This window comes from Paramisgurnus dabryanus, chromosome 11, assembly GCF_030506205.2.
Source record: "Paramisgurnus dabryanus chromosome 11, PD_genome_1.1, whole genome shotgun sequence".
NCBI lineage: Eukaryota > Metazoa > Chordata > Actinopteri > Cypriniformes > Cobitidae > Paramisgurnus > Paramisgurnus dabryanus.
Window position 1 is genome coordinate 19,496,510 of NC_133347.1, and position 26,117 is coordinate 19,522,626.

A 26,117-nucleotide genomic window follows, 5' to 3' on the forward strand; every position below is an offset into this window, starting at 1 on the left:
AATAAAAATAAAGTGTTGAGCTTATAATGTCAGTTTATTTTACGAAAAATGTATTACATTATGAACACATTGTGGCAACTTATAGGGGTTTCCCGGACAGGGATTAGCTTAAGACAGGACTAGGCCTTAGTTTAATTAGGAAATATAACTAGTTTAAACAAACATGCATTACTAAAAACATTACTTGTGTGCATTTTGAGGCAAAACAAAGGGCACTGATGTATTTTAAGATATGTCATTGCAAGTTGCTTTCAGTTTGGACAGCTTCTTTATTTTAGTCTAGGACTAGTCTATTCCCTGTCTGGGAAACCGCCCCTTAATGCTTACAATATAATATATATATTTTTTATATATAAATAAACAAATGTTAAATTGCGACCATGCTTTTGGATTCATGCCATTCAAGACGATACATTCAAAGCCATACGTAACTTTGTGTTCTGTTTTGCCGGTTGGTCAAGAATTTCCACAAACTTAATAATACTTATAGCTTATTTTCCCAAATCCTCACAGACCATTTATTTCCGCAGTTTTATTTTCTTGTCATTCATTTTTAATCACTGTTTATACATTTCTTACTGTTGTATGCAAGTGGGAAATAAAATATTTTGTTGTTTCTTTGGTTTATTTATATATATGTACCTAAATAGTAATAAAAATAACTAGATGGGTACATTTTCAGAAAAAAAAGTGAAGCGGTGCTTGCCATGGCAAAACTTGGGATTTTTTATGTGTCTATATTTGCCAACATGAGTCAAAAGAGTGGACACACATATCTCTACAATAATCTGATTCAGAGATATACGATTGCTAGAGTATTCAGTTTGGTTGCTCTGCAGTCGCTTTATGGTACCCGGGGTACTGTTGGGGTAGGATGTTGTTAGAGTGTTGATATGCGGTTGCTAGTGTGTTGCATAAATGCAAGCACCACTTATAATAAGTTGTTTAAAAAGCCTATTACAGTTATGACAAAATGACAATATTTTTATAATGGAATACATTCCTAATAATGTTATTATTTATACTACATTGTGAGCTTAAGATTTTATTACATTTTGAGAAAATGATTACACTATCAGCATTTTATTACAATAATAATGTATACTTATTACATTATCTGCAGTTTTAACATGATGTGCAGTTATTAGATTATGTGTTTCTTCAAGGTTGTATTTGTTAACATTAGTGAATGCATTAGCTAAGAAGAAGTAACAATAAGCAGTACCATTTTTGCATTTATTAATCTTTGTTCTTCCGAATCCAGTTATTCATGTTAGTTCATGATGAATTAACTAATGGTAACAGTTAATACCGTTGATTTTAATAATGTATTAGAAATGCTGAAAATAACATGTAGCCACTAAGATAAATAAATGCTGTAGTGTTATTTATTGTTAGTTCATGATAGCTAATGCATTTACTAATGTTAACAAATACAACCTTATTGTAAAGTGTTACACATTTCGTCTGAATATATTGAGAAATCTGTGAAATCTATCACTGAATGAGCAAAGAAAGTGAGATTATAACAGTTTATAATATGCAGTATATTTGCACACATATTTGCCGAACTACCAGCAAGATAATGGGGTCATTAAACATTTATTTCTTATTGACCGTTTAAAATATTTTCAACCGAAACATAAACGGTTTAGTTTTTTAAACACTGCATTCAGTAACCACACCACAAACCATGTACAGCTCTCACATTTCAGATCCAATTTGTGATCCAGTCTGTAAAATCCCAGCCATTTATGTGACTGTTTTTTTACATAAACTCATCATACATAATGTTAATAAAAGTATGTATATAACCTTGATTTCTTTAATATTGACTGAGTAAGATCATGTCAATGATTGAAATCAATGAGAAAACAATGCGTGAAATCAAACTTTAATGCTCCTAATCTCATAAATAGATTATAACACTTTTTTACATTAGTTTTTCCCATATTTTACATCATTCTATGGTTCTAAATCAAGCACATTCCAGATTTAACTCTGTTATACTTCATAAAATAACAACAACAACAAATCAAGCAAGTCTTAAAACCTCTTAGATAAGAAACTTTAAAGATTCACATTTTTACTTTATCTCTAATCTAACATTGCTTTGCCTTCTAAAATACATTACGCAGATGAACAGACTGCAGATTCACAGATTGCAAATGGACATTCACACAGATGTAAAGCATGGAATGTAATAATAAGTGCACGGTCTGCGATCACAGCAGGGAAGTGGGAATCATCGCTCTAAGATACAATTTATTCTTCCCATACTTGAAAAGTGGCATTAAAAGGGTGAGGGATTAGCGGGGTGAGACGGAAGTGTGTGAAAGTGTAAAGCAGGATGTAGGAGGACTCAGAGACATCAAACGCTTCTCTGTTAGAGCTGCCCCTACCAAAAACACACAGCACAAAGGGCTTTAAACAAGCTATGAAACCATGGTACGTTTAGGAAGGTTTGTCTTATTGCGCAAGTTCAAAGAGCAAAACCTCAGATGGCGTTTAGGCAGAGATCACTGATATGAAAGTAACCGATGATCATGGAGACATTCTGATAATCGATCTCAGTCAAATTCATTGTGATCAAAACTGAGCAAAACATACAGTATGTTCTATGCCATATATGTGTGTACCGCAATTATTCATCTGATGAGATATTGAATATGCTTGTGTAACATAATAAACTTGCAACTAAAATTGACAGAAAGAGATCACTATGATTTTTCATACATCCACTTGGATTGCAGATTTAACATGCCATCTATGTATACCGACCACTGTGCCAAAACCTCCACGGCCCTCTGGCACATTACAGTTGGCACCATCTACAGTACTCCTACATGCCCCCAGCCAACCTCTCCACTCTACCAACCACTGAGAGAAGCAGTGATTGTTTATTTACTATTTACCCAGGAAAAACCCAGCTACTTCCTGCTTATAAATAATTGACATGTTTGAGTTGGATGAGGTACAAAGTCACTCTTGCTATCGGTCTTCAGACCTGCAGGCTGTGTGTTTGTGTGTGGCTATGGGGCAAATTGTGTGTGCATGTTTCTGTGTTTGTGTGTCAGAGCACACAACAGACTAAGCTCTTCTCACGGTGGTCTCTCAAATCACTTTGTTGAACTTTAGAGTCGTGAAGGAAAACTTGCCATTTAGCAGACACTGCTTATTCAAAGCCACCTGCGCTGTGTTGACAATCCTCAAATGAGAATCTGGGGTTAAGTGTCTTGCTGAAGAGCAAGGCTGTGATAAAGCACAACAGAAATTCCCGAATCTCACTCAGTTTCATTCATCTCATTGTCTCTTCACAACCATTAACTCCCCTGTCATATTATTATGTCACGCCTAATGATTTTAACAAACCTTGACACCTCGGCAAAGGACATATTGTATGCAAAAATATTCAACAGCCTTGAATTTACAGCACAGCTTTTCAACTTGATATTGCATGTATTATTAGTAAAGATGCACCGATATAAAGGTTTTCCATCGATACCAATAGCCGATTATTCAGGCTGATATCTGCTGATACTGATAGTTTGGTGGTTATATTAACTTGCATTAAATACATTCTAAATATTAAATCTTCTGAATTTTATTCATTCATTTAATGATCATTAAATGGACATTCCACCTTTTTTTGAAAATATGCAAATTTTTCAGCTCCCCTGAAGTTAAACATTTGATTTTTACCGTTTTGGAATCCATTCAACTAATCTCCGAGTCCGGCAGTAGCATTTTTAGCATGGCTTAGCATAATCCAATAAATCAGATTAGACCATTAGCATTGCGCTAAAAAATAAACAAAGAGGTTTTTTATTGTTTCCTATTTAAAACTTGACTCTCTGTAGTTACATCGTGTACTAAGACCAGCGGAAAATTAAAAGTTGCGTTTTTCTAGGCAGATATGGCTAGGAACTATACTCTCATTCTGGCGTAATAATCAAGGACTTTGCTGCTGTAACATGGCGTAGTGATATTATGCAGTAAAATGCAGGCCGAAAATAGTCCCCTGCTATTGAAAGTAACCAAGGGGACTATTTTCAGGCAGTGCGTAATATCACTATGCCTGCTGCAGCCATGTTACAGGTTATTTTTGATCGCGATGCTAATGGTCTAATCAGATTTAATGGATTATGCTAAGCTATGCTAAAAGTGGTAGCGCCAGACCCGAAGATCGGCTGAATTGATTTCAAAACAGTAAGAATCAAATGTTTAACTCAAGGGGAGCTGAAAAATTAGCATATTTAAAAAAGTGGAGTGTCCCTTTAACATTGAACATTAAACAGCCGAAAACTGTTATAATGGTAAAAATTGCTCTTATTGGCCGATATACAGTATCGTGCATCTCTACATATTAATTCTTGAAAACTTTACAGGATAAAAATGTATACACACTTATATATACAAACCCGATGAGGGGCTGATATTTTGGTGCTTTATGCTAGAAGAGGAGTACAATTTTAAATGGGTATATCAGCTGAAATTATTTCTATTTCTAATTAACAGACTATTAATATACATGACCTCAAATGCTTTTATGTTGACTCCAATGTTTAAACTCTATAATTGTTGAAAGTACACATTTTTGCATATTTTTCCAATTATACTGTTGGTGAAATGTCTTACCTGACAACATCAGAAGTGTATGAAGATGCAGACGAGGTTTTGTGTCCTGTGTCCTTCAACTTAGTGATGTTTCCCAACTGACACCAAATCCCCAAACTATTCATCTCTCTGCAATGAAAATACATAACATTGATGCAAATGAAAGCATTTGAGGTAATGTGCTAGTGAATGCTAAATACAATCTAACGCTAGCAAGAAATATCAGGAACTGCTTTAAACGCTGTTGGAGTAGCGGCATCAGTACAGAGAGGCATGATGCCTGTAGCAGGCCACAGGCACTGAGGGGCACTATAGGGAACAAAAGCTGGTCAAAGCACAAAAAGACAAACCACAAGAACGATTCACTTTGGTTTAAAAAAATGGGAAATCAGGAAGCATAGTATACATGGCTTCAGGATATTTACTTTTTTTGCTTTATTTTTCTTGGAGCTAAAACTGACCAAAACATCTGCATTAAACATATACAGCCTTTAAGGCCGGTGACACACTGGATGCGTGGCGTGAGCGTCTCAGCTGCGTGGCGTGTCCGTTTTTAATTCGGCTTCCATGTTAACAGGTTAGAGCTTGCAGACTGCCAGCATGAGACGCGCGTCTCAGGCGCGGCTCGAGCCGCGCGGAAAACGCGTGCTTGCTAGAAATAGAACCGACGCCTATTTTTCATGCCACACGCAAGCGTCTTGGAAGCGTTTCCAGGCCAAATAGAATAGCAAAATATGTTTATATGTCATTTTGTACACAAATATATTTAAATGAATGACATTTAGGTGTTTGAAAGTCTAGGTTGACATAAATTCAAATACAAATGTCATTTAAAAAATACATAAATAAATAATATCCATTTTAAAATATTTTACTTGTCAAATAGTACTTTTTTTCCCATCAAGGTGTCTTTAATCAGTATGATTTATATTTATGCTGCTTAACATAAAGTATAGCCTTAAACAACTCTATCCCATAATGTGAACAAGGGCGATCACGTGACTTGACACTAAATAGGCTACACTGTGCCGCGAGTTTGCAGCGATGGACGACGGCAGGTTAATTGAAGAAGTAGAGAAACACCGACAACTGTATGATCCACAGGATCCTTGCTATAAAGATCCACGGAAAAAGGAGAAGGCATGGGACTCAGTTGCTACAGCTATTGGTTGTAATGGTAGGTTTACTATATATTGTGTACATGTGCAACTTACCGATAGCCTACATGTGGTCCAAGCGAAGTTTGAGGGTGCAGGGTGTATAAAAAATGTCGATAACCTACCAATTATCGGTTATCATCCCTCCCTCCATTATTATTTGTCAATCAGCGCACACTTTGCTGTCTCCTGCTTGCACTTGCCTTTTATAAATATATAAATCCCTTCAATACATAATTACATACCTAATTGACCTACATATCTTTTAAAGATATTTTAACGTCCAATTGTTCATTTTTTGTTATTTTTGTCACTATTATATTGTTCTGGCATTTCAAACAACATTTGTAAGTGATATGTTCATCTGCCATATACCACATAAAAAAGTCACCAAACAGACAACAAAACAGTTTTTTAATGCAGGCCTATTGACTGTGATAATATAAATACAATAAGTAATTTTGTAGAGATCAACATGTTAGTCTTTATTTAAGATAATTATTATAATTATGAACATAAAAAGGATATTAGTTAGTTGAAGGATTAGGGTCATTAATCGAGGTGCCATGCAGAACATTTTAAATTACAAACAAACTATATACAGGAATAGAAAATAAAGTTGTTAAATTATTTACAATGAATGAATGTTGTGATGTGATCAGATGCCTCCTTCCAGAGAATTGAAGAAAGTGCTGAATTTCTCACGCACTTCATAGGCATCCTTGCTGCCCCTGTTCCCTCCCATGTTCCTTATAATAGGCAACATGTCTCCTGTATGTTCAGCTTCATCCTGCCATCTCCGGTTTTGTGCTGGGTTGGTGAGGAAGTTGTGCAGGATGCATGAAGCCATAACAACAGTGTCCACAAAGTGTGGTGCCATCTGCAGCCTGGAAAGCAGCACTCTCCATCTCGCAGTGAGGATCCCGAAGGCACACTCCACAACCATTCTGGCTGAAGACAGTCTGTAATTGAAATTTTCTCGCCACCTTGGGAGACGATGACCTGGGAAAGGCCTCATGAGGTAAGTTTTCAATGGAAATGCCGCATCTCCAACAATGACATAGGGCATGGGACCCTGCACACCTGAACCTGGTAAAGGGCTGTCTTCGGGCACATTCAGTGTTTTGGCCTCCATGCCCCTGCCAAGCCGCGAAGAGCCATATACCCCCCCGTCACTGGCACGGCCAAAGTCTCCCACCTGGATGTAGGTGAACCTGTAGTCTGCATCCACGAGTGCCAGAAGAACAATGGAAAATGTCTTCTTATAATTAAAATACAGACTACCAGAATTGGGAGGTGCTTTGATGGTGATGTGCTTCCCATCTATTGCACCCAAGCAGTTGGGAAATTTCCACTTCTCCCAAAATTTGGAAGCAATGGCTTTCCACCGGTCCTCAGTTGGTGGAGGAATGTGAATTGACATCATCCTTTTTTCAATTGCATTGCATGTCATGTGCACAGATGAGCACACAGTAATTGCCCCCAAACGGTACTGATAGGCCAGGCTAGCAAAGCTTTCTCCTGCTGCAAGGTATCTGTGTCAGAAAGAAAAATGTGTCATTGTCAATACGAGTAATTATAATATAGTATAGTAATAATATTACAGCAAAGTGTATTGATGAGATTATGTTTTCTCCTCATAGGTGAAAATTGCAAAAAAAGGTGGAAGGTGCTGAGAGATGCTTTTGTAAAACATAAACAAAAGCATCCTCCCAGTGGCTCTGCAGGTGGGACAGTCAAAGAGTGGAAATACGAGGCTGTAATGTCATTTCTACTGCCTCATTTAAACCCAAGAAGGTTAGTATGTACTTTAATTTCCTTTTTTTGGTTATAGAGAATAACTTGTTAAGACAAAACATTAAATTGTATACACTATACAAAAAGTTTGTTTATTAATAGCACAAATTTAAGTGTTATTTATATATATGAATACTTTATATGTACACATATTTTTTGCTCTTAAACCTATACATGCATGTGTGTGTATTTATTTACACATAATTATTATACTCAATACACACACATATGTAATGTAAACAAAAAAATTTATTCAGTAAACAATTAGTTGAGATTAATTGTTATGCAGCCCTGATTTATTTATCAAAAGGACCACTGTTACTCTATTTTTAGCTCAAGATGTTCACTGGATCCAATACAACCGCTTGAAGACACACAGGACCCCATTGATCTGAGCGCAATAGAGGAGGATGTGGCACGCACAGCAACTCCAACATCACAGAGGTGTAACACCCCAAACTCCCCATCTGAGCCAATCGCATCAACATCCCACTCCCGAGCAAGTCCCACTCCAGCCCACCCCCGCATTCAAGCTATTCTCTCAGAGACTAGACAAAGCACTCAATCTCAAACAAGACCTGCACGTGAGAGGAGAAGACAAGTAGTGTCTGAAGTTGAGCAACAGCTACTGGACATAATCTCCGTTCCAACTTCAAATGTCCCCCCTCATGTGCCTACTGCACAAGAGGAAATGTACTATTTTGCTTTGAGTTTGGTGCCTAGGCTAAACAGGCTATCACGTGAGGCACAGGCCCACGCCCAAACTCATTTTTTGACATTTCTCACTGAACTGGAGAGCAGACAGCTGGCACAGATGAACACCCCAGGCCCTGTAAGAGGAAGCCACTCTTCCACCTCCACTTCATTTCATCCGTACAGCCCCACACTCCAAGCCCGGTCCCAATATCATCCTGTTCCTCCCCAAGATGACCCTCCCAGGACATTTATGGAGAATCTGTCTGACCCTTTACCCCACAGCTACCACAATTTGTAAATCATGGCATTAAATGTAAATAGTTCAGTTTTGAAAATTAACATTATGTGGTATAATGTGTCTGTTTTGGTGAAAATAATATTGTTTTGTTATTGAAAAGTTTAAAATGTTCAATTGTTTATTGAAAAAAGTCTTCTTGTTGAGTGGTCTTTGTTTTTTTTATTATACAGAGAATAAAAAGCCTACCTGAGTGTAATGGCAAGCCTCTGCTTGGGCTCAATAGGATCACGAAAATTTGTTGTCTGCCTCGTCAGGTCGGGTCCGACAATAGACAGAATCTCCTCCATTTGTTCTGTTGACATCCGGAAGTAATTTAGATGTTTTTCAGAATCAAGTTGCAACTCTGCAACGAGGTGGTAATAAGCGCCGAAAGTTTTTCTTCTTTGATTCATGGGGTGAACCCACCATCGTCTGTTTTTCCTCCGGCGAATTCTTAACAGAAGAAGGGCTGCAATGGCTTTTGTTCTGTCAACAACTCGAACTGGAAAAGACAAAATACCATTATAATTTTCATTAGTAATAGGGACCCAGAAATGGACTTCTGTCCACTATAGTGGAAACTATATTTTATTTTATTTCTCTGACACCATACATATCACAATCTGTTGTCCTGTAAATAGCATATTCATGGCACTTTTGTATCAATGTATCATATTTTCATATTTATGGAAATATGATAATATATTGTAATCGTAATTTATTTAAACTAATTTTCAAATTGAATTTCTTTAAACCAACATCTCAGGAAAACGTTATGGGGTTTCATTTTTTTACAAAACAGGGAATTGATTTCATACATGTCCACTGTAGAGGACATCAGGACTTAAATCATGTTTATCAGGCATTTTTGGAGAAACAAGTAAATATTGACATAAATTATACACTAATATTCCTATTGAGTATGAGATATTATTATTAAAAACAAATTATTATTCTAATTACATTGTTATTCATTCAATCTTACCTATTAATACACAGAACACATTAATATGCAAATTAAATCCAGTAAAACGATACATTGCATTGAATGGACATATTAATTTATGTCCATTTTAACCTCATACTTCATAAAGTAAAATGGTGTATCAATTATATCTTTCATAACATATATGAGAATCATCTCAATGACAATTTTGTTTAGAGAACACCTGAAACCTCAGAATTTATTGGTGACTTAAAAATTCTTATTAATTTTGCCTATACATATAATTTCGTGTCATTTTATTTTTTAAACAATCATGTCCCGGTGTACAATACAGAGATCATAGCATAACATATTAATAATCTATATTTTTTCAATTTGTTTCTTAACAATGTGATTAGCCTACATGAAAAAAATATGACACACGACAATAACAACGTAGTGTATTCTGTGACGGTCCAACATCAGGCAGGGTCAATAGCGCTTTTAATCTACACAAATTTGTAAATGTTATTGAAATAAACAGACAGACACTCACCCATTTTTTGGATTTTGGAAGGCGTAGGTATGTGAAAAGTTTGAATTGTTGTAGTGAAGACAACAGCCTAGTCTTTCTGCGGTATTCCTCTGTGTCACCTACAGCAGCAGCAGCGCGTCAGCGCCGCGTCAGGCACGGTTCTGGTGTGTAAAGACACAGTAAACGCGACGCATCTGAGACGCAACAGAAACGCCACGCTCACGCCACGCATCCAGTGTGTCACCGGCTTAAAGGGATAGTATACTTTAACTTTCAACTTTATTCATTTATATAGCACATTTTACTGCAATTTCAATTGCCCAAAGTGCTTCACAGTATTTCAAAGTCATTAAGCAAAATATCAAACTAATTAATAAAAAGAAAATTAAGACAGAATAAAAAATAAGAATAAAATTCCATAAAAGAGAAACTGGTCAGAAATAAAACGAAATAAAATATATAAATCCATCAAGAAACTATCTCCAAACAAGGTCTATTCTCAATGAACGCTAAAATAAAAAGATACGTTTTTAACTGAGTCTTAAAACCTTCTAATTTTGAGACCTGCCAAATGTGCAAAGGGAGGCTGTTCCACAGTTTTGGGGTGATGACCATGAAGGCTCTGTCACCCCTTGGTTTTTTTAAGGAACGGGGAACTGCAAACAGATCTCATCCACATGTTGTTCAAAATCTGTATGCAAAATAAGATATTAGGCTATGATAAATGATGGTAAGCACACAGCTGATTGTAACCATTGACTTCCATAGTAGGATAAACAAATACGATGGAATTCAATGGGTACCATAAACTGTGTGCTTATCGAAATATCTTCTTTTGTGTTCATCAGAAAAAATAAATTCATACCAGTTTAGAACAACATGCAGATGAGAAAATTATGACAGAATTTTCATTTTTAAGTGAACTATCCCTTTAAAAACATGTCAGTCTGTGATTTTAGCCTTATATAGACGGTTCAGCAGTAACAACATAAACAAGCGGCTTTTGTGGAAAACACGTAACTTCCGGTAAACCCCGCTAAGAATAAATAACAACAAAATCTGTTTAAAGTAGTTTATTTATATAAAAAGCAAAATAAACAACACATAGATTACCTAGGAAACATTTGTTATTCAGTTCCTCCCGAAACAACGCAATTTGCCAAATCGCATAATTCAATGCATAATCAGCCAAAGTCCGCATATTTATGCAGGGGGAGCTTTTTCAAATACGCCGCAATTTCGCCGCATAAATTGCAGATGTCCGTGTGCAAAATATGCGGGGCTTGCATGATTTCATAATCCCCGCATTTTTGTAGCAAAAAGTCATATATCTTAGCAGAAAGTTGAAAAGTGTTGCATTTACTTCACACAAGCACAGCCATGCCCCCTGTTGCTATGGGAAGGTATGAAGTGACGTTGTCGTTGTCGTGCAAACACCAACCGCAGTTTTTGCAAGTTCACACAATTTCACTACATAAAATTGCATAAATATCCTGCATATTCCATCGCATTTTTTAAGAAAATGTGCCGCAAGATCTTTGCCCGCATCACAAAAAAATTATTTTTATGGAAGGACTGGTTATTTTTGACCAGGTATTTGTCTAAGAGTTCAGTTTCAGCAACTAGTCAGACCATTAAACAAACAGGAACCGGAAGTAAAGTTTGGACCAGACGCGTAATCGCATCCCCGCACGTGTGTCGGATGAAACAGTCTATACATATATCTCACCCTATATATGTGTAATTAGCAAGACCATGCTTGGACTTTCCCTGGATGATCAGATCACATATAGCCGTATTAGTAGTGTGTCTGGGGACCAACTTGACACACAACCTTTCCTTCTTCAAAGCCTGTTCCTCTATAAGAAAAAGAGAAAGAAATAGTATCAGTTAACATAAACAAACCCTAATTATGTCCCCTAGCAGTGCCGGTCTTTCCTATACGCAAAGTACGCAATTTGCATAGGGCCCCGCACCACTAGAGGGCCCCCTTGATCTCAGAATTATTTAAAACCATTATATCAAAGAAAAATTATTATTATGTTTAATGAAAACAAGACGCTATAATTTAAATAATTTGCAAACTTCCGAATTTGTGCGGGTTTTTAAAAATACTTAATGATTTCTTAAATCACTGATATGTACTCGGACAACATGCAGGCAGTTTCTCAATCCGAAGGCTGCAGCCTTCAGAGGTCACATTTGTAGGCTGCATATGCGTCATAAAAACGTATTTTAGAATATTAACAATTATAATGTTGACTATTATTCTTAGTTAATGGTTAATTGTTATATTATGCTTATGACTTGCAAATGAAATGCTTATTTAACTTAAATAAATCAGGCTTGATGACGTATGCAGCGCGCATATGCGACATGATCCGGAGGTTGCAGCCTTCAAATTTAGAAACGGCCGCGTGCATGACGCAGAAGAGTGATTTGGTAACGATGCGCATATTATATGCCCACCATTGATTTAAAACAAAGACAAAGCTATCCGTCTGGAGCAGAATAAAGGGAAAAAAACGTGAAGCAAGGGAACAAGATAAAGGATTTGCGCGAGCAGATTAAGTCAATGTAAAGACACGCGTCTTAGCATGGGGCGATTCAAATGACGCGAATTGGGTGACACAATTGCCGCGAAAACGCGCTTTTTCCTTTGAACTTCAAGAACGCGCTCTCGTGCAGGATAATTTGACGAGAGAGAGAGAGAGAGAGAGAGAGAGAGAGAGAGAGAGAGAGAGAGAGAGAGAGAGAGGTAAGAATGGTGCCCACGTCGAGAAAACTTAATAGAAGACTTGAAAATTGTAAAGGATTAAAGTATATGTCACTCGTTTAATTACAGTATGTTAACTGGATAACACTGGATATAACTCATTGTATAGATAATAAAATAATGTATTTTGATTACACAAATCAAACCTAACTATATGATTGTAGCTGCTGACCAGCATAGGGAATCTCTATGGCTAATTTCTAAGACATGTTGCTGATACAGTACTGTGTGTTGTACCTTATCTTGTTAATTGAGTCTTTTTGGGCATCTTATGCCTAGAATTATTCAAGGAGATTGATTCTTTTAACTTCCTTTAAAGTTTGATCAGTTGTGCATAATGACATGTGCAACAAATGGATATAGGGTGTCAAACTCATAGATTTGCAATATTTAAAATCAGACACTATTTTTAAAATATTTGGGGTCAACCTCTGTGACAGCTTTAAAGGGACACTTCACCCATTTGCATTAAGCTTTGTATAGTTAGAACTCCAGTCATGTTTTTGAATGGTCATGCATCATTTCCTCAGTTGCCGCTGAGACAGGAGAAATACAGATTTCAGTGTTGCACATCCTTCTTTCAATGATGTAAAAATCATCATTTTGCATCATTGAAAGAAGGAAGTGCAATGTCTTTGTTGAGGGAATGAGACTACAAACACCCCTTTTCTCTGTCAAATAGGCACCAAATTCTAAATGTATGTTACATTTCGACTACAAATATAACACTTTCAATAAAGATTAATGTTTCTACGGGTGAAATGCTCTTTTAAAGCTGAAACTTATCAAATCCTATCAGAGGTCCAGAATGTCATTGAAACACACCAGTGGCTTTGCTGTCATCAGTATTAAACATGTTACCCCTCGAAGTACCCCTCCCCACAGAGCCCCCCCCACATAACAAATCCCAATTTAACCCCTGTGTATTAACAGTATGTATTTATATGTAATTTAATTTGATTCATTACATTCATTTAGATCAGGTAAATTTTAAATCAAAACAACTTATCAGCAAATACATGTTTCATGTTATAATCAGCAAGTTTATCAGTCAGGGTTTCAAAGTAATGTGCATATGGGAATATTATACAGCTATAAGATAATACACTATGTGGTTAGTTACCAACTAACTAACAGCAACATTGACTGGGTTTTACCCAGATAGCACAGGTACGTCTGTGAGATGTCTGGTAAAGATCTGGAGATCTGGAATACATCTGGTGTGTAAAAACATCTTATAAAGGAAAAGAGCTGCTTACATACATTCTAAATCAAAAACGTCTTGCAGACATCTTCAATATGTCTATATGACATCTTTTAGGAGACGTCTCACAGACGTATTGCAGATGAGAAAACAATTTAAATAAGACATCTTGCAGATGTAAACGCAGACATCAAATAGACGTCTCCGAGATGTATGTGTGCTATGCTATAAGGGTCTGAATGCACTGACAGAGGGCCCCTCACAAAGCTTTGCTTAGGGCCCCCCAGCATCTAGGACCGGCACTGTCCCCTAGTGTCTAAATGTTTCTATATATGGTACCTTCCCAGTCTTATAACTATGAGGTACGTATGCATTATCTAAAGCCTACATATAGATTTATTCCCGATGCAAACAGACTGTCTGACCTATTCGTCCTTGGGAAGCACTATAAAAAATGACAAACAATGTAATGATCTTTAAAAAAAACTACTTATTTTCAAACAATTTATTTAAAGAGACAAGCTAAATATATATACGCATTAATATTTGAACACCTTATAAATGCAACTTATATGTGCCAGGCCTTGAAGCACTGGATCGGCATATAAAGGCCATCAGGATTACATAAAAATGGCATTTGTTGGGAGCTAAAGGGGAATCTTCAGTACCAAGTGTATAAGAAGGATATTAAGGCAGATTTTCACCACGACTTGATTGAGAGTGAAATGGCGATGCAGTGAGCTGAAGCATCTATTAAACATGGCTTTACCACAATAAAGCTTTGCATTAAAACGCGGCCCGATGAGACTTCATCTTCTTTTCAGTCATTCCTCCAGAACCCGCTACCAGTCTCGCCCATATTACTTCTGGGCCCATCCCATTCGTTCCGAAGGAGCGCCGGGCGAGGGTCGTGTAAATGCAATAATAATGAAAATAATAAACATGCTGCCCCCACTCCCAGAGCCAAAATAATATTACATTCTCAAAGGCACGGTGAGAGGAGCAGACGCTGAAGGAGAGAAATACATAGCACTCAAAAAGCACTAAACCATCAAGGGAATGCATTTCATTAATATTAGATAACCACCATCCACTCCCGCTCTGCACAAATAAATACATAAATAAATAAGCACATCATAAAGAAAAAGCTGGGTTCTGGCAGAGATAAACAATGACTCATCGTTCTCTTCTCCTCCTTCCTCCGGGGCAAAATGTTTATTTTACTCTCTCCCACTATCATAAATTAAGCTAAACCTGAGCCCGCGAAACATTCGCATTCACAGCCTCGAGAGAAGCACTCCCTCAGGACGACTAGAGAGAGGCAAGATAAAAGAAAAGAGGAAAGAAGATTATTTTTAAGAAAACTCTGCTTACGGCTATCCATGGTGTCTTGAATTGAAGTGAAGCCCTCGGGCAGAGTTTCCTTCAAGTCCATCAGCTTCATGTCCACCACTACGTTGCATAATTGCTTCTATTTGAAAAAAAGTGATATAACAGCAATTATGTAAGGTAAAGCATAATAATGAGAACAATTAACTTGTTCAATAAAATACTTTGCAGAGTAAAAATTATGAAACTGTGCAAAAAATACAAGTATGTCAAAAAAGTATGTGTAAAAAAGTATGTGTTTTTCAAGTATGCACATGGTACTTAATGTACTTTGAGGAAATCAGTATATACCATAAATACTTTTTACTGGCCATTAAACTGTATTTTTTTTAAATATATATATTTTTTGTTCTTTTTGTCTATTGATATAATTTGAAATTTTTATTCACCTTTTTTAATTAAATAGCTCAGATGCAAAACCTGCTTGGGACATCTAGCATGATTTCTTGTTAATTAGCATATTTTATCAGACTCTTAGAGAATGCTCGAGGATGAAAACGTAAAAATATTTTATCGGAAACGCCTTTCGTTTACATGGTGACAGCGTTTTTTTGGGGCTTAAAAACACAAAAAAGTAAACCACCCTCCAGAGTGGAAATCTTAAAACAATCTACCCTCGCGTTCTCGTCTAAAGGGTAAAAACGCAAAAGTCTGCTCACGGTGGCTCTCGTCGCATACGCGTTTACGTCACAGTTCATGAAAATAACAACTAACATGTCGGATTATTTCCATATGTCAGACCTTCAAGTTGCCATAGCAGCTCTGATAAATATTCAAGAGTCTTTCCAACAGTTGTACGAAATATTCACAGCTAGTATTACTGATCAGAGAAGGCGCATTAATTTACTTCATCAAATTGTTGATGCGCCAATTCGTCGGAGGCAAACCAGACGGCTTTGGACGAGACCTGTGAGAACAAGGAAGAGGGTTGTACACAGGCGGGCGGACTTGGTGGTGTTGTATGTCAGTGCTTCACATTGCCACATAGCCGCCTGGAGTGCATACTACATCGAATATCACACACTTTTGTGTATATGCACGCAGATTTCCCCCTCAAAACGCTCGTTTAAACGTGGAATTAAAAGTAATAACACAACGCCACTTTTGCGTTTTCTTTTCAAATCATTTCCGTTTAAACGTAGCCTTAATGGAATCTACCTAAAATGGCCTGAGGGCAGAATTAAGTGAATTTGACCAAAAGTATTTGATGAACGTATGGTATGTGTCGATAGCAGTTGGTTACAATCATTATTTCATTTTTGACGGAGGTGACGTTCATGATGTTTGTCTCTATATCGCCATCTTTGTTTGAAACAAAAACTGCAAGCTGCTTTGCAAATTATTGTTACAAGGCAATTTAAAAAAGCATCGATGGGAGTGGACATTTCTAACGGTGATTTACAAGGCGCACGTTAAGAAAAATTTTCATGATGACCAACACAATCTACCAAGAACAGCACTAAATTGCACCTTATGCTTTTTTGGGCGTAACATAGTGGCACAAATACCAGTAAACTGACGAGTACAAACCTCATCTCCCATAAATTCTGTGTCTGAAAATGAAACTCCTACAAATGCATATGCAATAAGGTCAGTCGCAACTGTCTCCATGCCTTTACAGTGCTTTTTTCAATGTGCGACTTTAGTAAATAATAACAGTAGTGTTTTACTGGTAGGCAACTGAGGTAATAAGAGAGTTTTGAACACTCTTTTTATATACTTGCTCCAATAACTTATTTTTAACAAGAAAAGTTACGGATTGCAGCTTAAAGTGACTAAATATTTAAAGGAACAGTATGTAAGAAATTTATATAAATTAATCATAAAATGGCCCTGATATGTCACTAGACATTAAGAAATAATTTTCATTTCAAATGCTTACATCACTCACAACAGTGGTCTGGCCAGGATATTGTCATTTAAAAAGTGGAGTTGCAGCCCTCAACTGATGTTTATGTTGTCATTTTGTGTATTGGCCACCAGTTGTGTGATTGCAATACCAGTTTTGGCCACAATCCTACATACTGTTCCTTTAACTGTTTTCTCTGATGTACATTGCCACTAATAGCTGGTCATTGTTTCACTTGCAACATCATTCAGCAGATCAGCGTCAGGTTTTCTCTCTCTCTTTCTCTTTCTCTCTCTCTCTCTCTCTGTAAAACATCACCAGTCAGACAAATATAAAAGCATTTTATGATTTTCCTTCTCATCCTTCTACTTTGATGTGTTGCCACATGGAGTAGTAGGAATAAACTGATGGCAAAACTTTTCGACGGTGGACAAATGTTTGCTTTAGTAAACAGCTTACATGTCGTTTATTATTGATTCATCAATCGTAGTTTCCAATAAAGTTATCAGCCAGCAAGCTTTATTTGCCCGCATTTGGCCCTTAATTGGTCTAATTCTGGTCACCGATAATGCATGAAAAGCCTTTTGTAGCACTTTGGAGACCCACACATGCACACATTCAAATTTGTTGAATCAGTGCCCTCTTTTAAGCATGCATGCACCTGTGTGTTAGCCATCATCCTCAAACGCGACAGCTTAGCACTCAGGCCAGTCGATGGCAGGCCAAATTGCTTGTGCTTCAGAACAGGGAGTACTTGAAAACAATCAGGAGCTGTTTAGTTGACATTTTCAAGCATGACTTTTTCCCTCAGCCTTCCAAGCCCGTGCTCATTATGCCTCCATTTTTCGCAGTAATAAATAGCAATAATCCAGCGAAACCCCTGAAAGTGTGCAGCTAGCGTGGCGTGACGTGATGGGTCCGACATTCCGGATACCGTCGCTAGTGTTGCCTGGCAGTTATTACCACTACAGAGCATTTTTATTCATAGTTTTTTATTCTGACTCGCGGGTACGAATATGGATGAATGTTATTACTATGCATGAGTCCTGCTTTTTTCTTTTAACACTTTTTTTTAATAAAAGACGCAGGAGAGATTTTTTCCCATCAGGACCTGACAAAGGGCCATCTACCTCCAACCCTGAGTATGATAAATCACAAACTGTTTACTTCCCACCACATAATTCACTGGCTAATTCTGCAGAATCTGTTTTTGTCATAGACAATTACAGTGGGGGCCACTTTGACTGACAGACAAAATAGCCTTTGTTGATGGCGCTGCCATGTTTTATTAGCGTCAGGGACTTCAAAACAGTACAGACACGCATTTTAAGACTGCATGCTGGAGAGGTGGCGGAGGGGACTAATGTGCTACATACTAAAACGATTTCATTGCACTTGATCAACAGGCAGAAGTTTGCAGGAATTGGTTGTTGCAAACCAGCGAACATCTCTTAACCTTTGTGTGATTCCACTGACATTCTATTTAAGAACCCTCAACTTACAGATTATTTTCATGTAACATTTTGAGCACATTTACAAAAGGTATTAGTGTTGTCAAAAGTCACCAGTCTTCGGTACCATGCCGGTTCTAAAAAATATAAAAAGTCTTTGGTATCAGAACCACCGCAAAACCGGGTCTACACGGAATTGATGTGCTGTTTGACAGGTTGACACCGGAAACTTATATACGCAACAAAAAATGAAACAATCCAAAAAATTATAAAGATGTGCAGATCGCATATAGAAATACTTACGATTTAAGGAAGATCACGGAGAGAATGAGCGAAGTGTCGTGATGAAAAGAGGGGGAAACACATTAACTCTTTCCACGCCGTTGACGGGTTACCTCGTCACTTAAAGCTCCACTGTGTAGGATCTACTCCCATCTAGCGGTGAAAGTCTATATGACAAGTAACTGAATATTACTTTCTAGCCCCCCCCCATTCGGAACGCGTTTTAACTCGTACGGTGGCCCAGCCGTGTCATGCCAAGGTTAACATGGCTTCCAGTAGCTACAAAGCAAAAGCAATGAGAAAAAAATGAACAATTTGCAATGTCCTTTGCCTGTGATCCATCAAAGCACACAGATTTATGTTTAACATGAAAAAAGTCTGATTGTCATGATATGTCCGCTTAAAATCACATACAAAAAGCAACCATGACGGGTTTAAATGGACGCGAACTAATATTATGTCAAAGTACAATGCTTATGTTTTAAGTAAACAATACATGTCCGTGTATATGTAAGAGCTTTCTCTCATATTGGTGAAAAAAGATCGCGCAACTTTCACAAGCTTGTAAAATGAAACGAAAGACGCCCAGATCAGACGCTTTTATCAGAGTATTATGTCAGACATTATGTCAGAGTACAATGCTTATGTTTTAAGTAAACGTTACATGTCCGTGTATATGTAAGAGCTTTCTCTCATATTGGTGAAAAAAGATCGCGCAACTTTCACAAGCTTGTAAAATGAAACGAAAGACGCGCAGATCAAACGCTTTTATCAGAGTATTGTGTCAAACATTATGTCAGAGTACAATGCTTATGTTTTAAGTAAACGTTACATGTCCGTGTATATGAAAGAGCTTTCTCTGATATTGGTGAAAAAAGAACACGCAACTTTCATACGCTTGTAAAATGAAACGAAAGACGCGCAGATCAGAAGCTTTTATCAGAGTATTGTGTCAAACATTATGTCAGAGTACAATGCTTATGTTTTAAGTAAACGTTACATGTCCGTGTATATGAAAGAGCTTTCTCTGATATTGGTGAAAAAAGAACACGCAACTTTCATACGCTTGTAAAATGAAACGAAAGACGCGCAGATCAAACGCTTTTATCAGAGTATTGTGTCAAACATTATGTCAGAGTACAATGCTTATGTTTTAAGTAAACGTTACATGTCCGTGTATATGAAAGAGCTTTCTCTGATATTGGTGAAAAAAGAACACGCAACTTTCACACGCTTGTAAAATGAAACGAAAGACGCGCAGATCAGACGCTTTTTATCAATGAAAGGCTAAAAATAGCGCTGTCACCGTGTGTTTGTGCTAGAGGCCAGAAAAGATGAAAAACATTTATCTCAGTACCTCAGATTACATAAATGGGCGGAGAGACGGCGTGTGTCTGTTCGGACACATTAAACCACATGCATGTTTACACTAACAAGTGTTATGCATAATCATGCTAAAGTTAGCCAAGGAACTATAAAACTTCAAGTTTACAACATGGACTGTTTAGATGTAAACGAATATGCTGAATTACCTGTGGAGAATATAGAAAGTAAACTTCAGTGTCCCTTGAGCCCCATCTTGGAAAACTAACTCCAATAGTGACTTTGGTCTTGATGTTTTTCCTGTCACGTTGTCGTTTAAAATCCCCGTTTCGCATCCTTGGTGATTTGTTTTAATGTCCTCGAGAATATGCCTTCAACAGGCTTTCAAATCAAAGCATTAGATCGCAGGTTCATCACGGTGTGCGGCCGGTTGTTGTAAAATCCGAAGGATTCAGCTACGCAGGTCACAGGCTGGATACGTCATCAAGCCTGGTTTATTTAAATCAACTGAGCATTACATTCGCAAGTCATACGCATATTACATCAATTTACAATTAACTAAGAATAATTGTCAGCTTTATAATTGTTAAAATTCTGAAATAAGACTGTCTTGATGACGTATACCGCCTACACATGCAACCTACGGAGGCTTCAGCTATCGGCCACCTGAGTGTAGAGTGAAAGCGCGAAAGGCGGAGCTTGAATTTCAGGAATGTCCCTCGTCGGCGAATGTATTTCAAAGATGGAGGCACAACATGGATTCAGCCAGAGAGCGCTTCGACGGTATGCATTTTAAATAGCAGATTCTACACTTACGAGAATACTTTCATTAGTGGGTGGGAAGTAATTACACATGAATGAGCACATACTTTTGAAAGAAAACATGGGTTTTTGTTAAGAATTAACTCAATAAAGTACACAGTAGAGCTTTAAGAGAAAACGCTTCCCTGCCAATGACGAGTATTTCCAGCTTTCCGCAATACTGCTATTATCCACCAGGTGGACAGGGGAAACTTATAAAATATGGAAGTATCGCCCTAGGGCAAACAGCTGTATGTCTTTGTAAGTTTTGAGGATCGCTCTGAATCTGATCTCTATCAAAAGTCTTTCACAAAAATTTGAAATGTATACCCAATGTGTTGTATACCCATAAAAGGTACAAACTGAACCTTTGAGGGTACCACCCCAGTGACAGAAAAGGTACAATTTTAAACCTTTTTTTTCTGACAGTGTAGGTACGCAGTTGACGTACCGACTGACTTCCATAGTAATTCATTTTCCTGCTAAGGAAGTCAATGGGTACCGTCATCCATCATGGGTATTTTCTGATTTTGAACAGAATTTTTTTTTTTTAACATAGATGTAACACTGAATAACAATGACCCACCAAACCAAGCTTAATAGACAATCTATTTTTTTCACCCTTACACAACGAAGGACAGCATTTTTGAAGAATCTTAATGAACAAGTACAGAAAGATTTATAAAAACACATTTGCTGAGTAAGCTAATGCAAAAACAAGGCATACAAAGAAAGACTGAAGGCAAGACAGCTCAAGTTTTGCATCGCTCACCCTAAATAAAGACAGATAACCTTAACAGCGTGGCTCTTGTTTCTTTCTGGGACAGAGATACCTGCACATAAAAAGCCACTCATTCTCAATTTAGTTGAGCTGAACGAGAGCTAAATGTTCAAAAAGCCCCAATATACACAGAGGACTCATTGGTCTAGGTGCCCCTTTATAAGCCATATTGGGATGGCTGTTTGATGTGTCATATTCAATAAGAGAGAATTCTCGTAATCAAAAGTTTGTCATTTTTTGGATCTTGGATGAATGGCTGGGAAGTATCTGAATCGTCTGCAGGGACAAGGTTAATTGAGTAAAATGAAATCGTAAACTACAAGTTGCACTTATGAATATTCATTAACCAAATTCTTTTGGGAGAGTTGGAGATCAACATATTTTCAAATGCAAGGACTTTTTATACATCAAGTAAAAAAAAATCTCAGTCCGTTCTAAATTCAGAGTGGTATTTGCATTCATCTTGGATACTTTAAAGGACAAGATGTATTTTGAAGGAGTTTGTGATCAAAGATCTCTGCAGAACCCTAATGAGAGACGAACTGAAGCAGCCGGGGCCAGACTCGGTCCATTACAGTGTGTGAAGAAATTTGAAGAAAACTCGTGACTTGAAGATTTTCACTTACATTTTTCGAGGCTCGGCTGAAACACAGATAGCGCGTGACCTTGGATTTGAATATGCTGTCCTTCCAAAGGTTGGCGTCAAAGCCATCTGTTGTTTGTGCAACCTACATGAAAGAAAAACAATAACCAGAGAAGAATGCATTGAGGTGTGATCAAGTTAATGTATGGATGCCATGTGTGTGTGCTTTTTTTGCCCGGTTCTGTGCATACTTGGCTTAATTAATGCTTTCTTGAGCTCTCGCTCCATCTCATTAGAGCCCGACACAAGTGAAGAAATTTCCCGAGACTCTGAAAAAGCCTAAAAATACCACCAACCTCATGGGACCACAAGGATCAGATAAGACCTCACAAAGAAGGCCTAGCTAAATGAGACTATATTGTGCGATCTTCATAGAGAATCAAGTAGCTGACCTACTGTATGACACAAAATCATTATTTCCAGTAAATATAAATATGTATTATCATACCGCATTGAGTAATACTACTTATACTAAGTAATAATACTTATTTTAACAAAATATAATTATATAAAGCATTTAAAGTAAAAAAACAAACATAATATTACATATAAATTAGATATTACATTAATCTTGTGTTAGAAACGTTTACATATTTTACTAGATAACAAAACAAATTACTGATTATAAAAAACAATTGCTTGATTTAACAGGAAGTTCCGGCAATCGCACACTAAACTTTCAGGAAAGATTGACATCCTGACAGGGAATCGGATATAGAGGACAGACTGGTGGATGGATTAAGTAAGTGCAGCTCACCCTCAGTAGCCGTTGACTCGAGCCAAAGCTCCCAGGAGGAGTCTATACATCAACCACAATTTCCTCCCCACCTTCTCACCACCCTCCTCCCCTTACAAGACAACCCGTCCTGGCCACTTTTTCCAGGTCAGTGCCCCGCTCCTCCTGTCAGCGTAAACAAAGAGCCGGAGCTGTGAAGCCCAAAGTCAAACAGGGAGGAACCAGGCACCAAAGGAGTCAGTATGCCACTGCGCAGCTGGGGCAGGGTACGCACCCTGAATGTGGAAACAGTTGCCAAGCGCTGGGACCAGCAGGGTAGAAGAGAGACTTCTCCTTTCTCGAAAAAAACCTCAACACTTTGTACTTAATAAAGAGACACTTGAATATAACTCTGTCTGCCGTTGGTTAGTTGAGCAAATGTTGATGCATTTCAAATCAAAACTTGAAAAGTCTTACTACAAGCAACTAGTAAAAACATTTTCACTTATATTTAGTTGTGTAATGGTTATTAATAATAATATGTTTGTTTGTGTAAACAAAGTAAAGCAGTAGATGGATGAGCTGTTAAAAATCAGTTCCCAACAGATGTTGGTTTATATAAAAGGTCTAGATTTCAAATTTTATTGGCTTAGTGGCATTCGAGTAAAGCTGATGTTTATAACAGCATTTGGGCATTAGATTGTTTGTATAAATACGCCTTAACATTTTGGCTGATACTCGGTACAACGACACTCAATCATTTGTGTTATTGCGTAATTTAGCATTATTTTGCTATGTAAAGTTTTTAATAAATAAAAGTGTTTGTTTGTGCAAACAAAGTGAAGCAGTTGCATCCTGCAGCGTGTGATGGAGGGAAAGGCCAAACGGAACAGGGCCCCCGAGAGCACGCCGGTGCCATGTGGCGCGCACCGGATCCTCAGCGCCAGTGGGCAGAACTCAAGCACCGTGCCAACCCACATACAACCCACCGGAGACGGCAACAGTTGGGGACGTGCGGGGTGGGGCGGGAAGTGAGGGAGTGAGAAGAAAGAAAATGCGAAGGGAAAATCGGAAAGCGGAAAGGAAGAACTCCAGCTACCCATAAGCCTAGCATTAGGATTTTTTAACACAGTGCTTTGTGCTTTGTTTTATTCACAAAACTTCCACTCTCTCTTTCCGCCCTGCTTCTTTTCTCTGTTTTATACACACCCACTTACACAAACACACCCATACACACACAAAGCATATTCCTAGAGGCCATTGATACAGTTGTCCTAGTTTCCCCTCTCGGTGCTATGGGATTGCTGAGAGTTGAAGAAGTGCTGGAGAACCAGCCACCCTTATGTCACTGCCATTTGAGTCCTAAACAAATAAGGCATGCCGGTGCCAAGCTCTGCTGGAGATCTCATAAGAAAGAGTTGTTAAAGTGTCTCCTCAGGCCAGACAAGAGGATTCAAGACCAGAGGAATAGCTTTAGACCTCATTAGAGTTAACTTAATCAATAAATAATGTTTGACTGAATATGTGGAGAAAATATACTATTATTAAGATAGGTCTGGACTAATATTCTTCTTTCTTTTAAATTTTTTTTTAGTAGTTTAAAAATAAATGCTGCTTATTTTTTGACAGCATATAATCATGGCAAGGATTCATAATAGGTTAATTCATACACACGTTGGGGAAGGGGGAATTTGGCATCTCCAGTTCCCATAACTTGCATGTTATTGGCCTGTGGGTGGAATCTGTTGTACCCGGACTAAACCCACGCTGACACAGGGAGAGCGCGTAAACGCTACACAAAAAAGCCTCCTGACCTAGCCGGGGCTCGAACCGTCTTACTGTGAGGCAACATTGCTACCCAATGAGCCACTGTGCCACCCATTTTATCCTCTTTACCTTATAAGATCCAAATCACAACTATATATATAGTTTCCGTGGGATAGTCCCTGAATTTTTTGCTAATATTTCCGTGGCATTCTCATGGATTGGTTTCTCAACTGTTTTGTCCTATTTTCTTACCATTGTCACTCAGTTTAGGGTTAGATTTAAATAAAATGAAATCCTTACCCAAACCCAACTCTAACCCCAACGCCAGGTGACAATTGTTTAAAGTTTAAAAAATATAAAAGAATAAATCAGAAAAAATTAAAGTGACATATAACTTTAAACCATTGTCGTGTTGGGGTTAGAGTTGGGTTTGGGTAAGGATTTCATTTTATATAAATCTAACCCTAAACCGAAGCGACAATGGTTTGAAAATAGGAAAAAGCAGTTGAGTAACCAATCTGTGAGAATGCCACGGAAAAGATATATATATGGCAACATACTCACAACATTGTAGTCTGCTGGAGGGTCTTTCTTGGATGCAAGCACACCAATATCAGTGATGGCTTCAGGCTGCAGCTCTGATATAGCATTGGAAATGTCCTGAAGATCTGGCATCCTCCCTGCAAAACAGAAATAACACTGTATTAAAAAATTGAAATTGTTTAAGTTAATTTGTTAAGTTAAAGTAACATGAAAACATGATGATGCAACTGTATTGGTCTACAGTATATTTTTTTACAGTAAAGCTTTCAGGTACACACATACACTTTGGGTTTCATTTAACAATGATACAACAAAATTCTTATATTTAAACAGCTGAAAATACAAGGCATTTATAAAGTAAACCACAGTAAGATAAACACACAATTCAGAGGTGTAAACAAGTTGTGAATTTATTATTACATAACACGCGTCATTTTCTTTTTTCTTTTCTATAAATATATTTTTTGACTCTTAATGCATTTTTTAAGCCACTGACTCTCTGCTTGACAAAACTAACTTGCAAAAAGTGCAAAGTTTGTCCAAAAAAAAAAAAGAAAAAGAAAGCATTAAAAACAGGATTCAGATGAAT

At 37.5% G+C, this 26,117-nt stretch overlaps 1 protein-coding gene across 2 annotated transcripts in view; it reads right to left on the bottom strand.

Moving 5' to 3' along the window:
- mvb12bb (multivesicular body subunit 12Bb) overlaps positions 1-26,117 on the bottom strand; it is a 64,354-nt gene that overhangs the window by 34,092 nt on the left and 4,145 nt on the right. For both annotated transcript variants that reach the window (XM_065247288.2, XM_073816236.1), the window contains exons 2-6: positions 25,550-25,665; positions 22,487-22,588; positions 15,359-15,455; positions 11,734-11,863; positions 4,639-4,746 (exon numbers count right to left, since the gene is read on the bottom strand). In XM_065247288.2, the coding sequence (XP_065103360.1) occupies positions 4,639-4,746; positions 11,734-11,863; positions 15,359-15,455; positions 22,487-22,588; positions 25,550-25,660 (548 nt within the window). In that variant the 5' untranslated portion in view covers positions 25,661-25,665. The remainder of the gene's footprint in view (positions 1-4,638; positions 4,747-11,733; positions 11,864-15,358; positions 15,456-22,486; positions 22,589-25,549; positions 25,666-26,117) is intronic.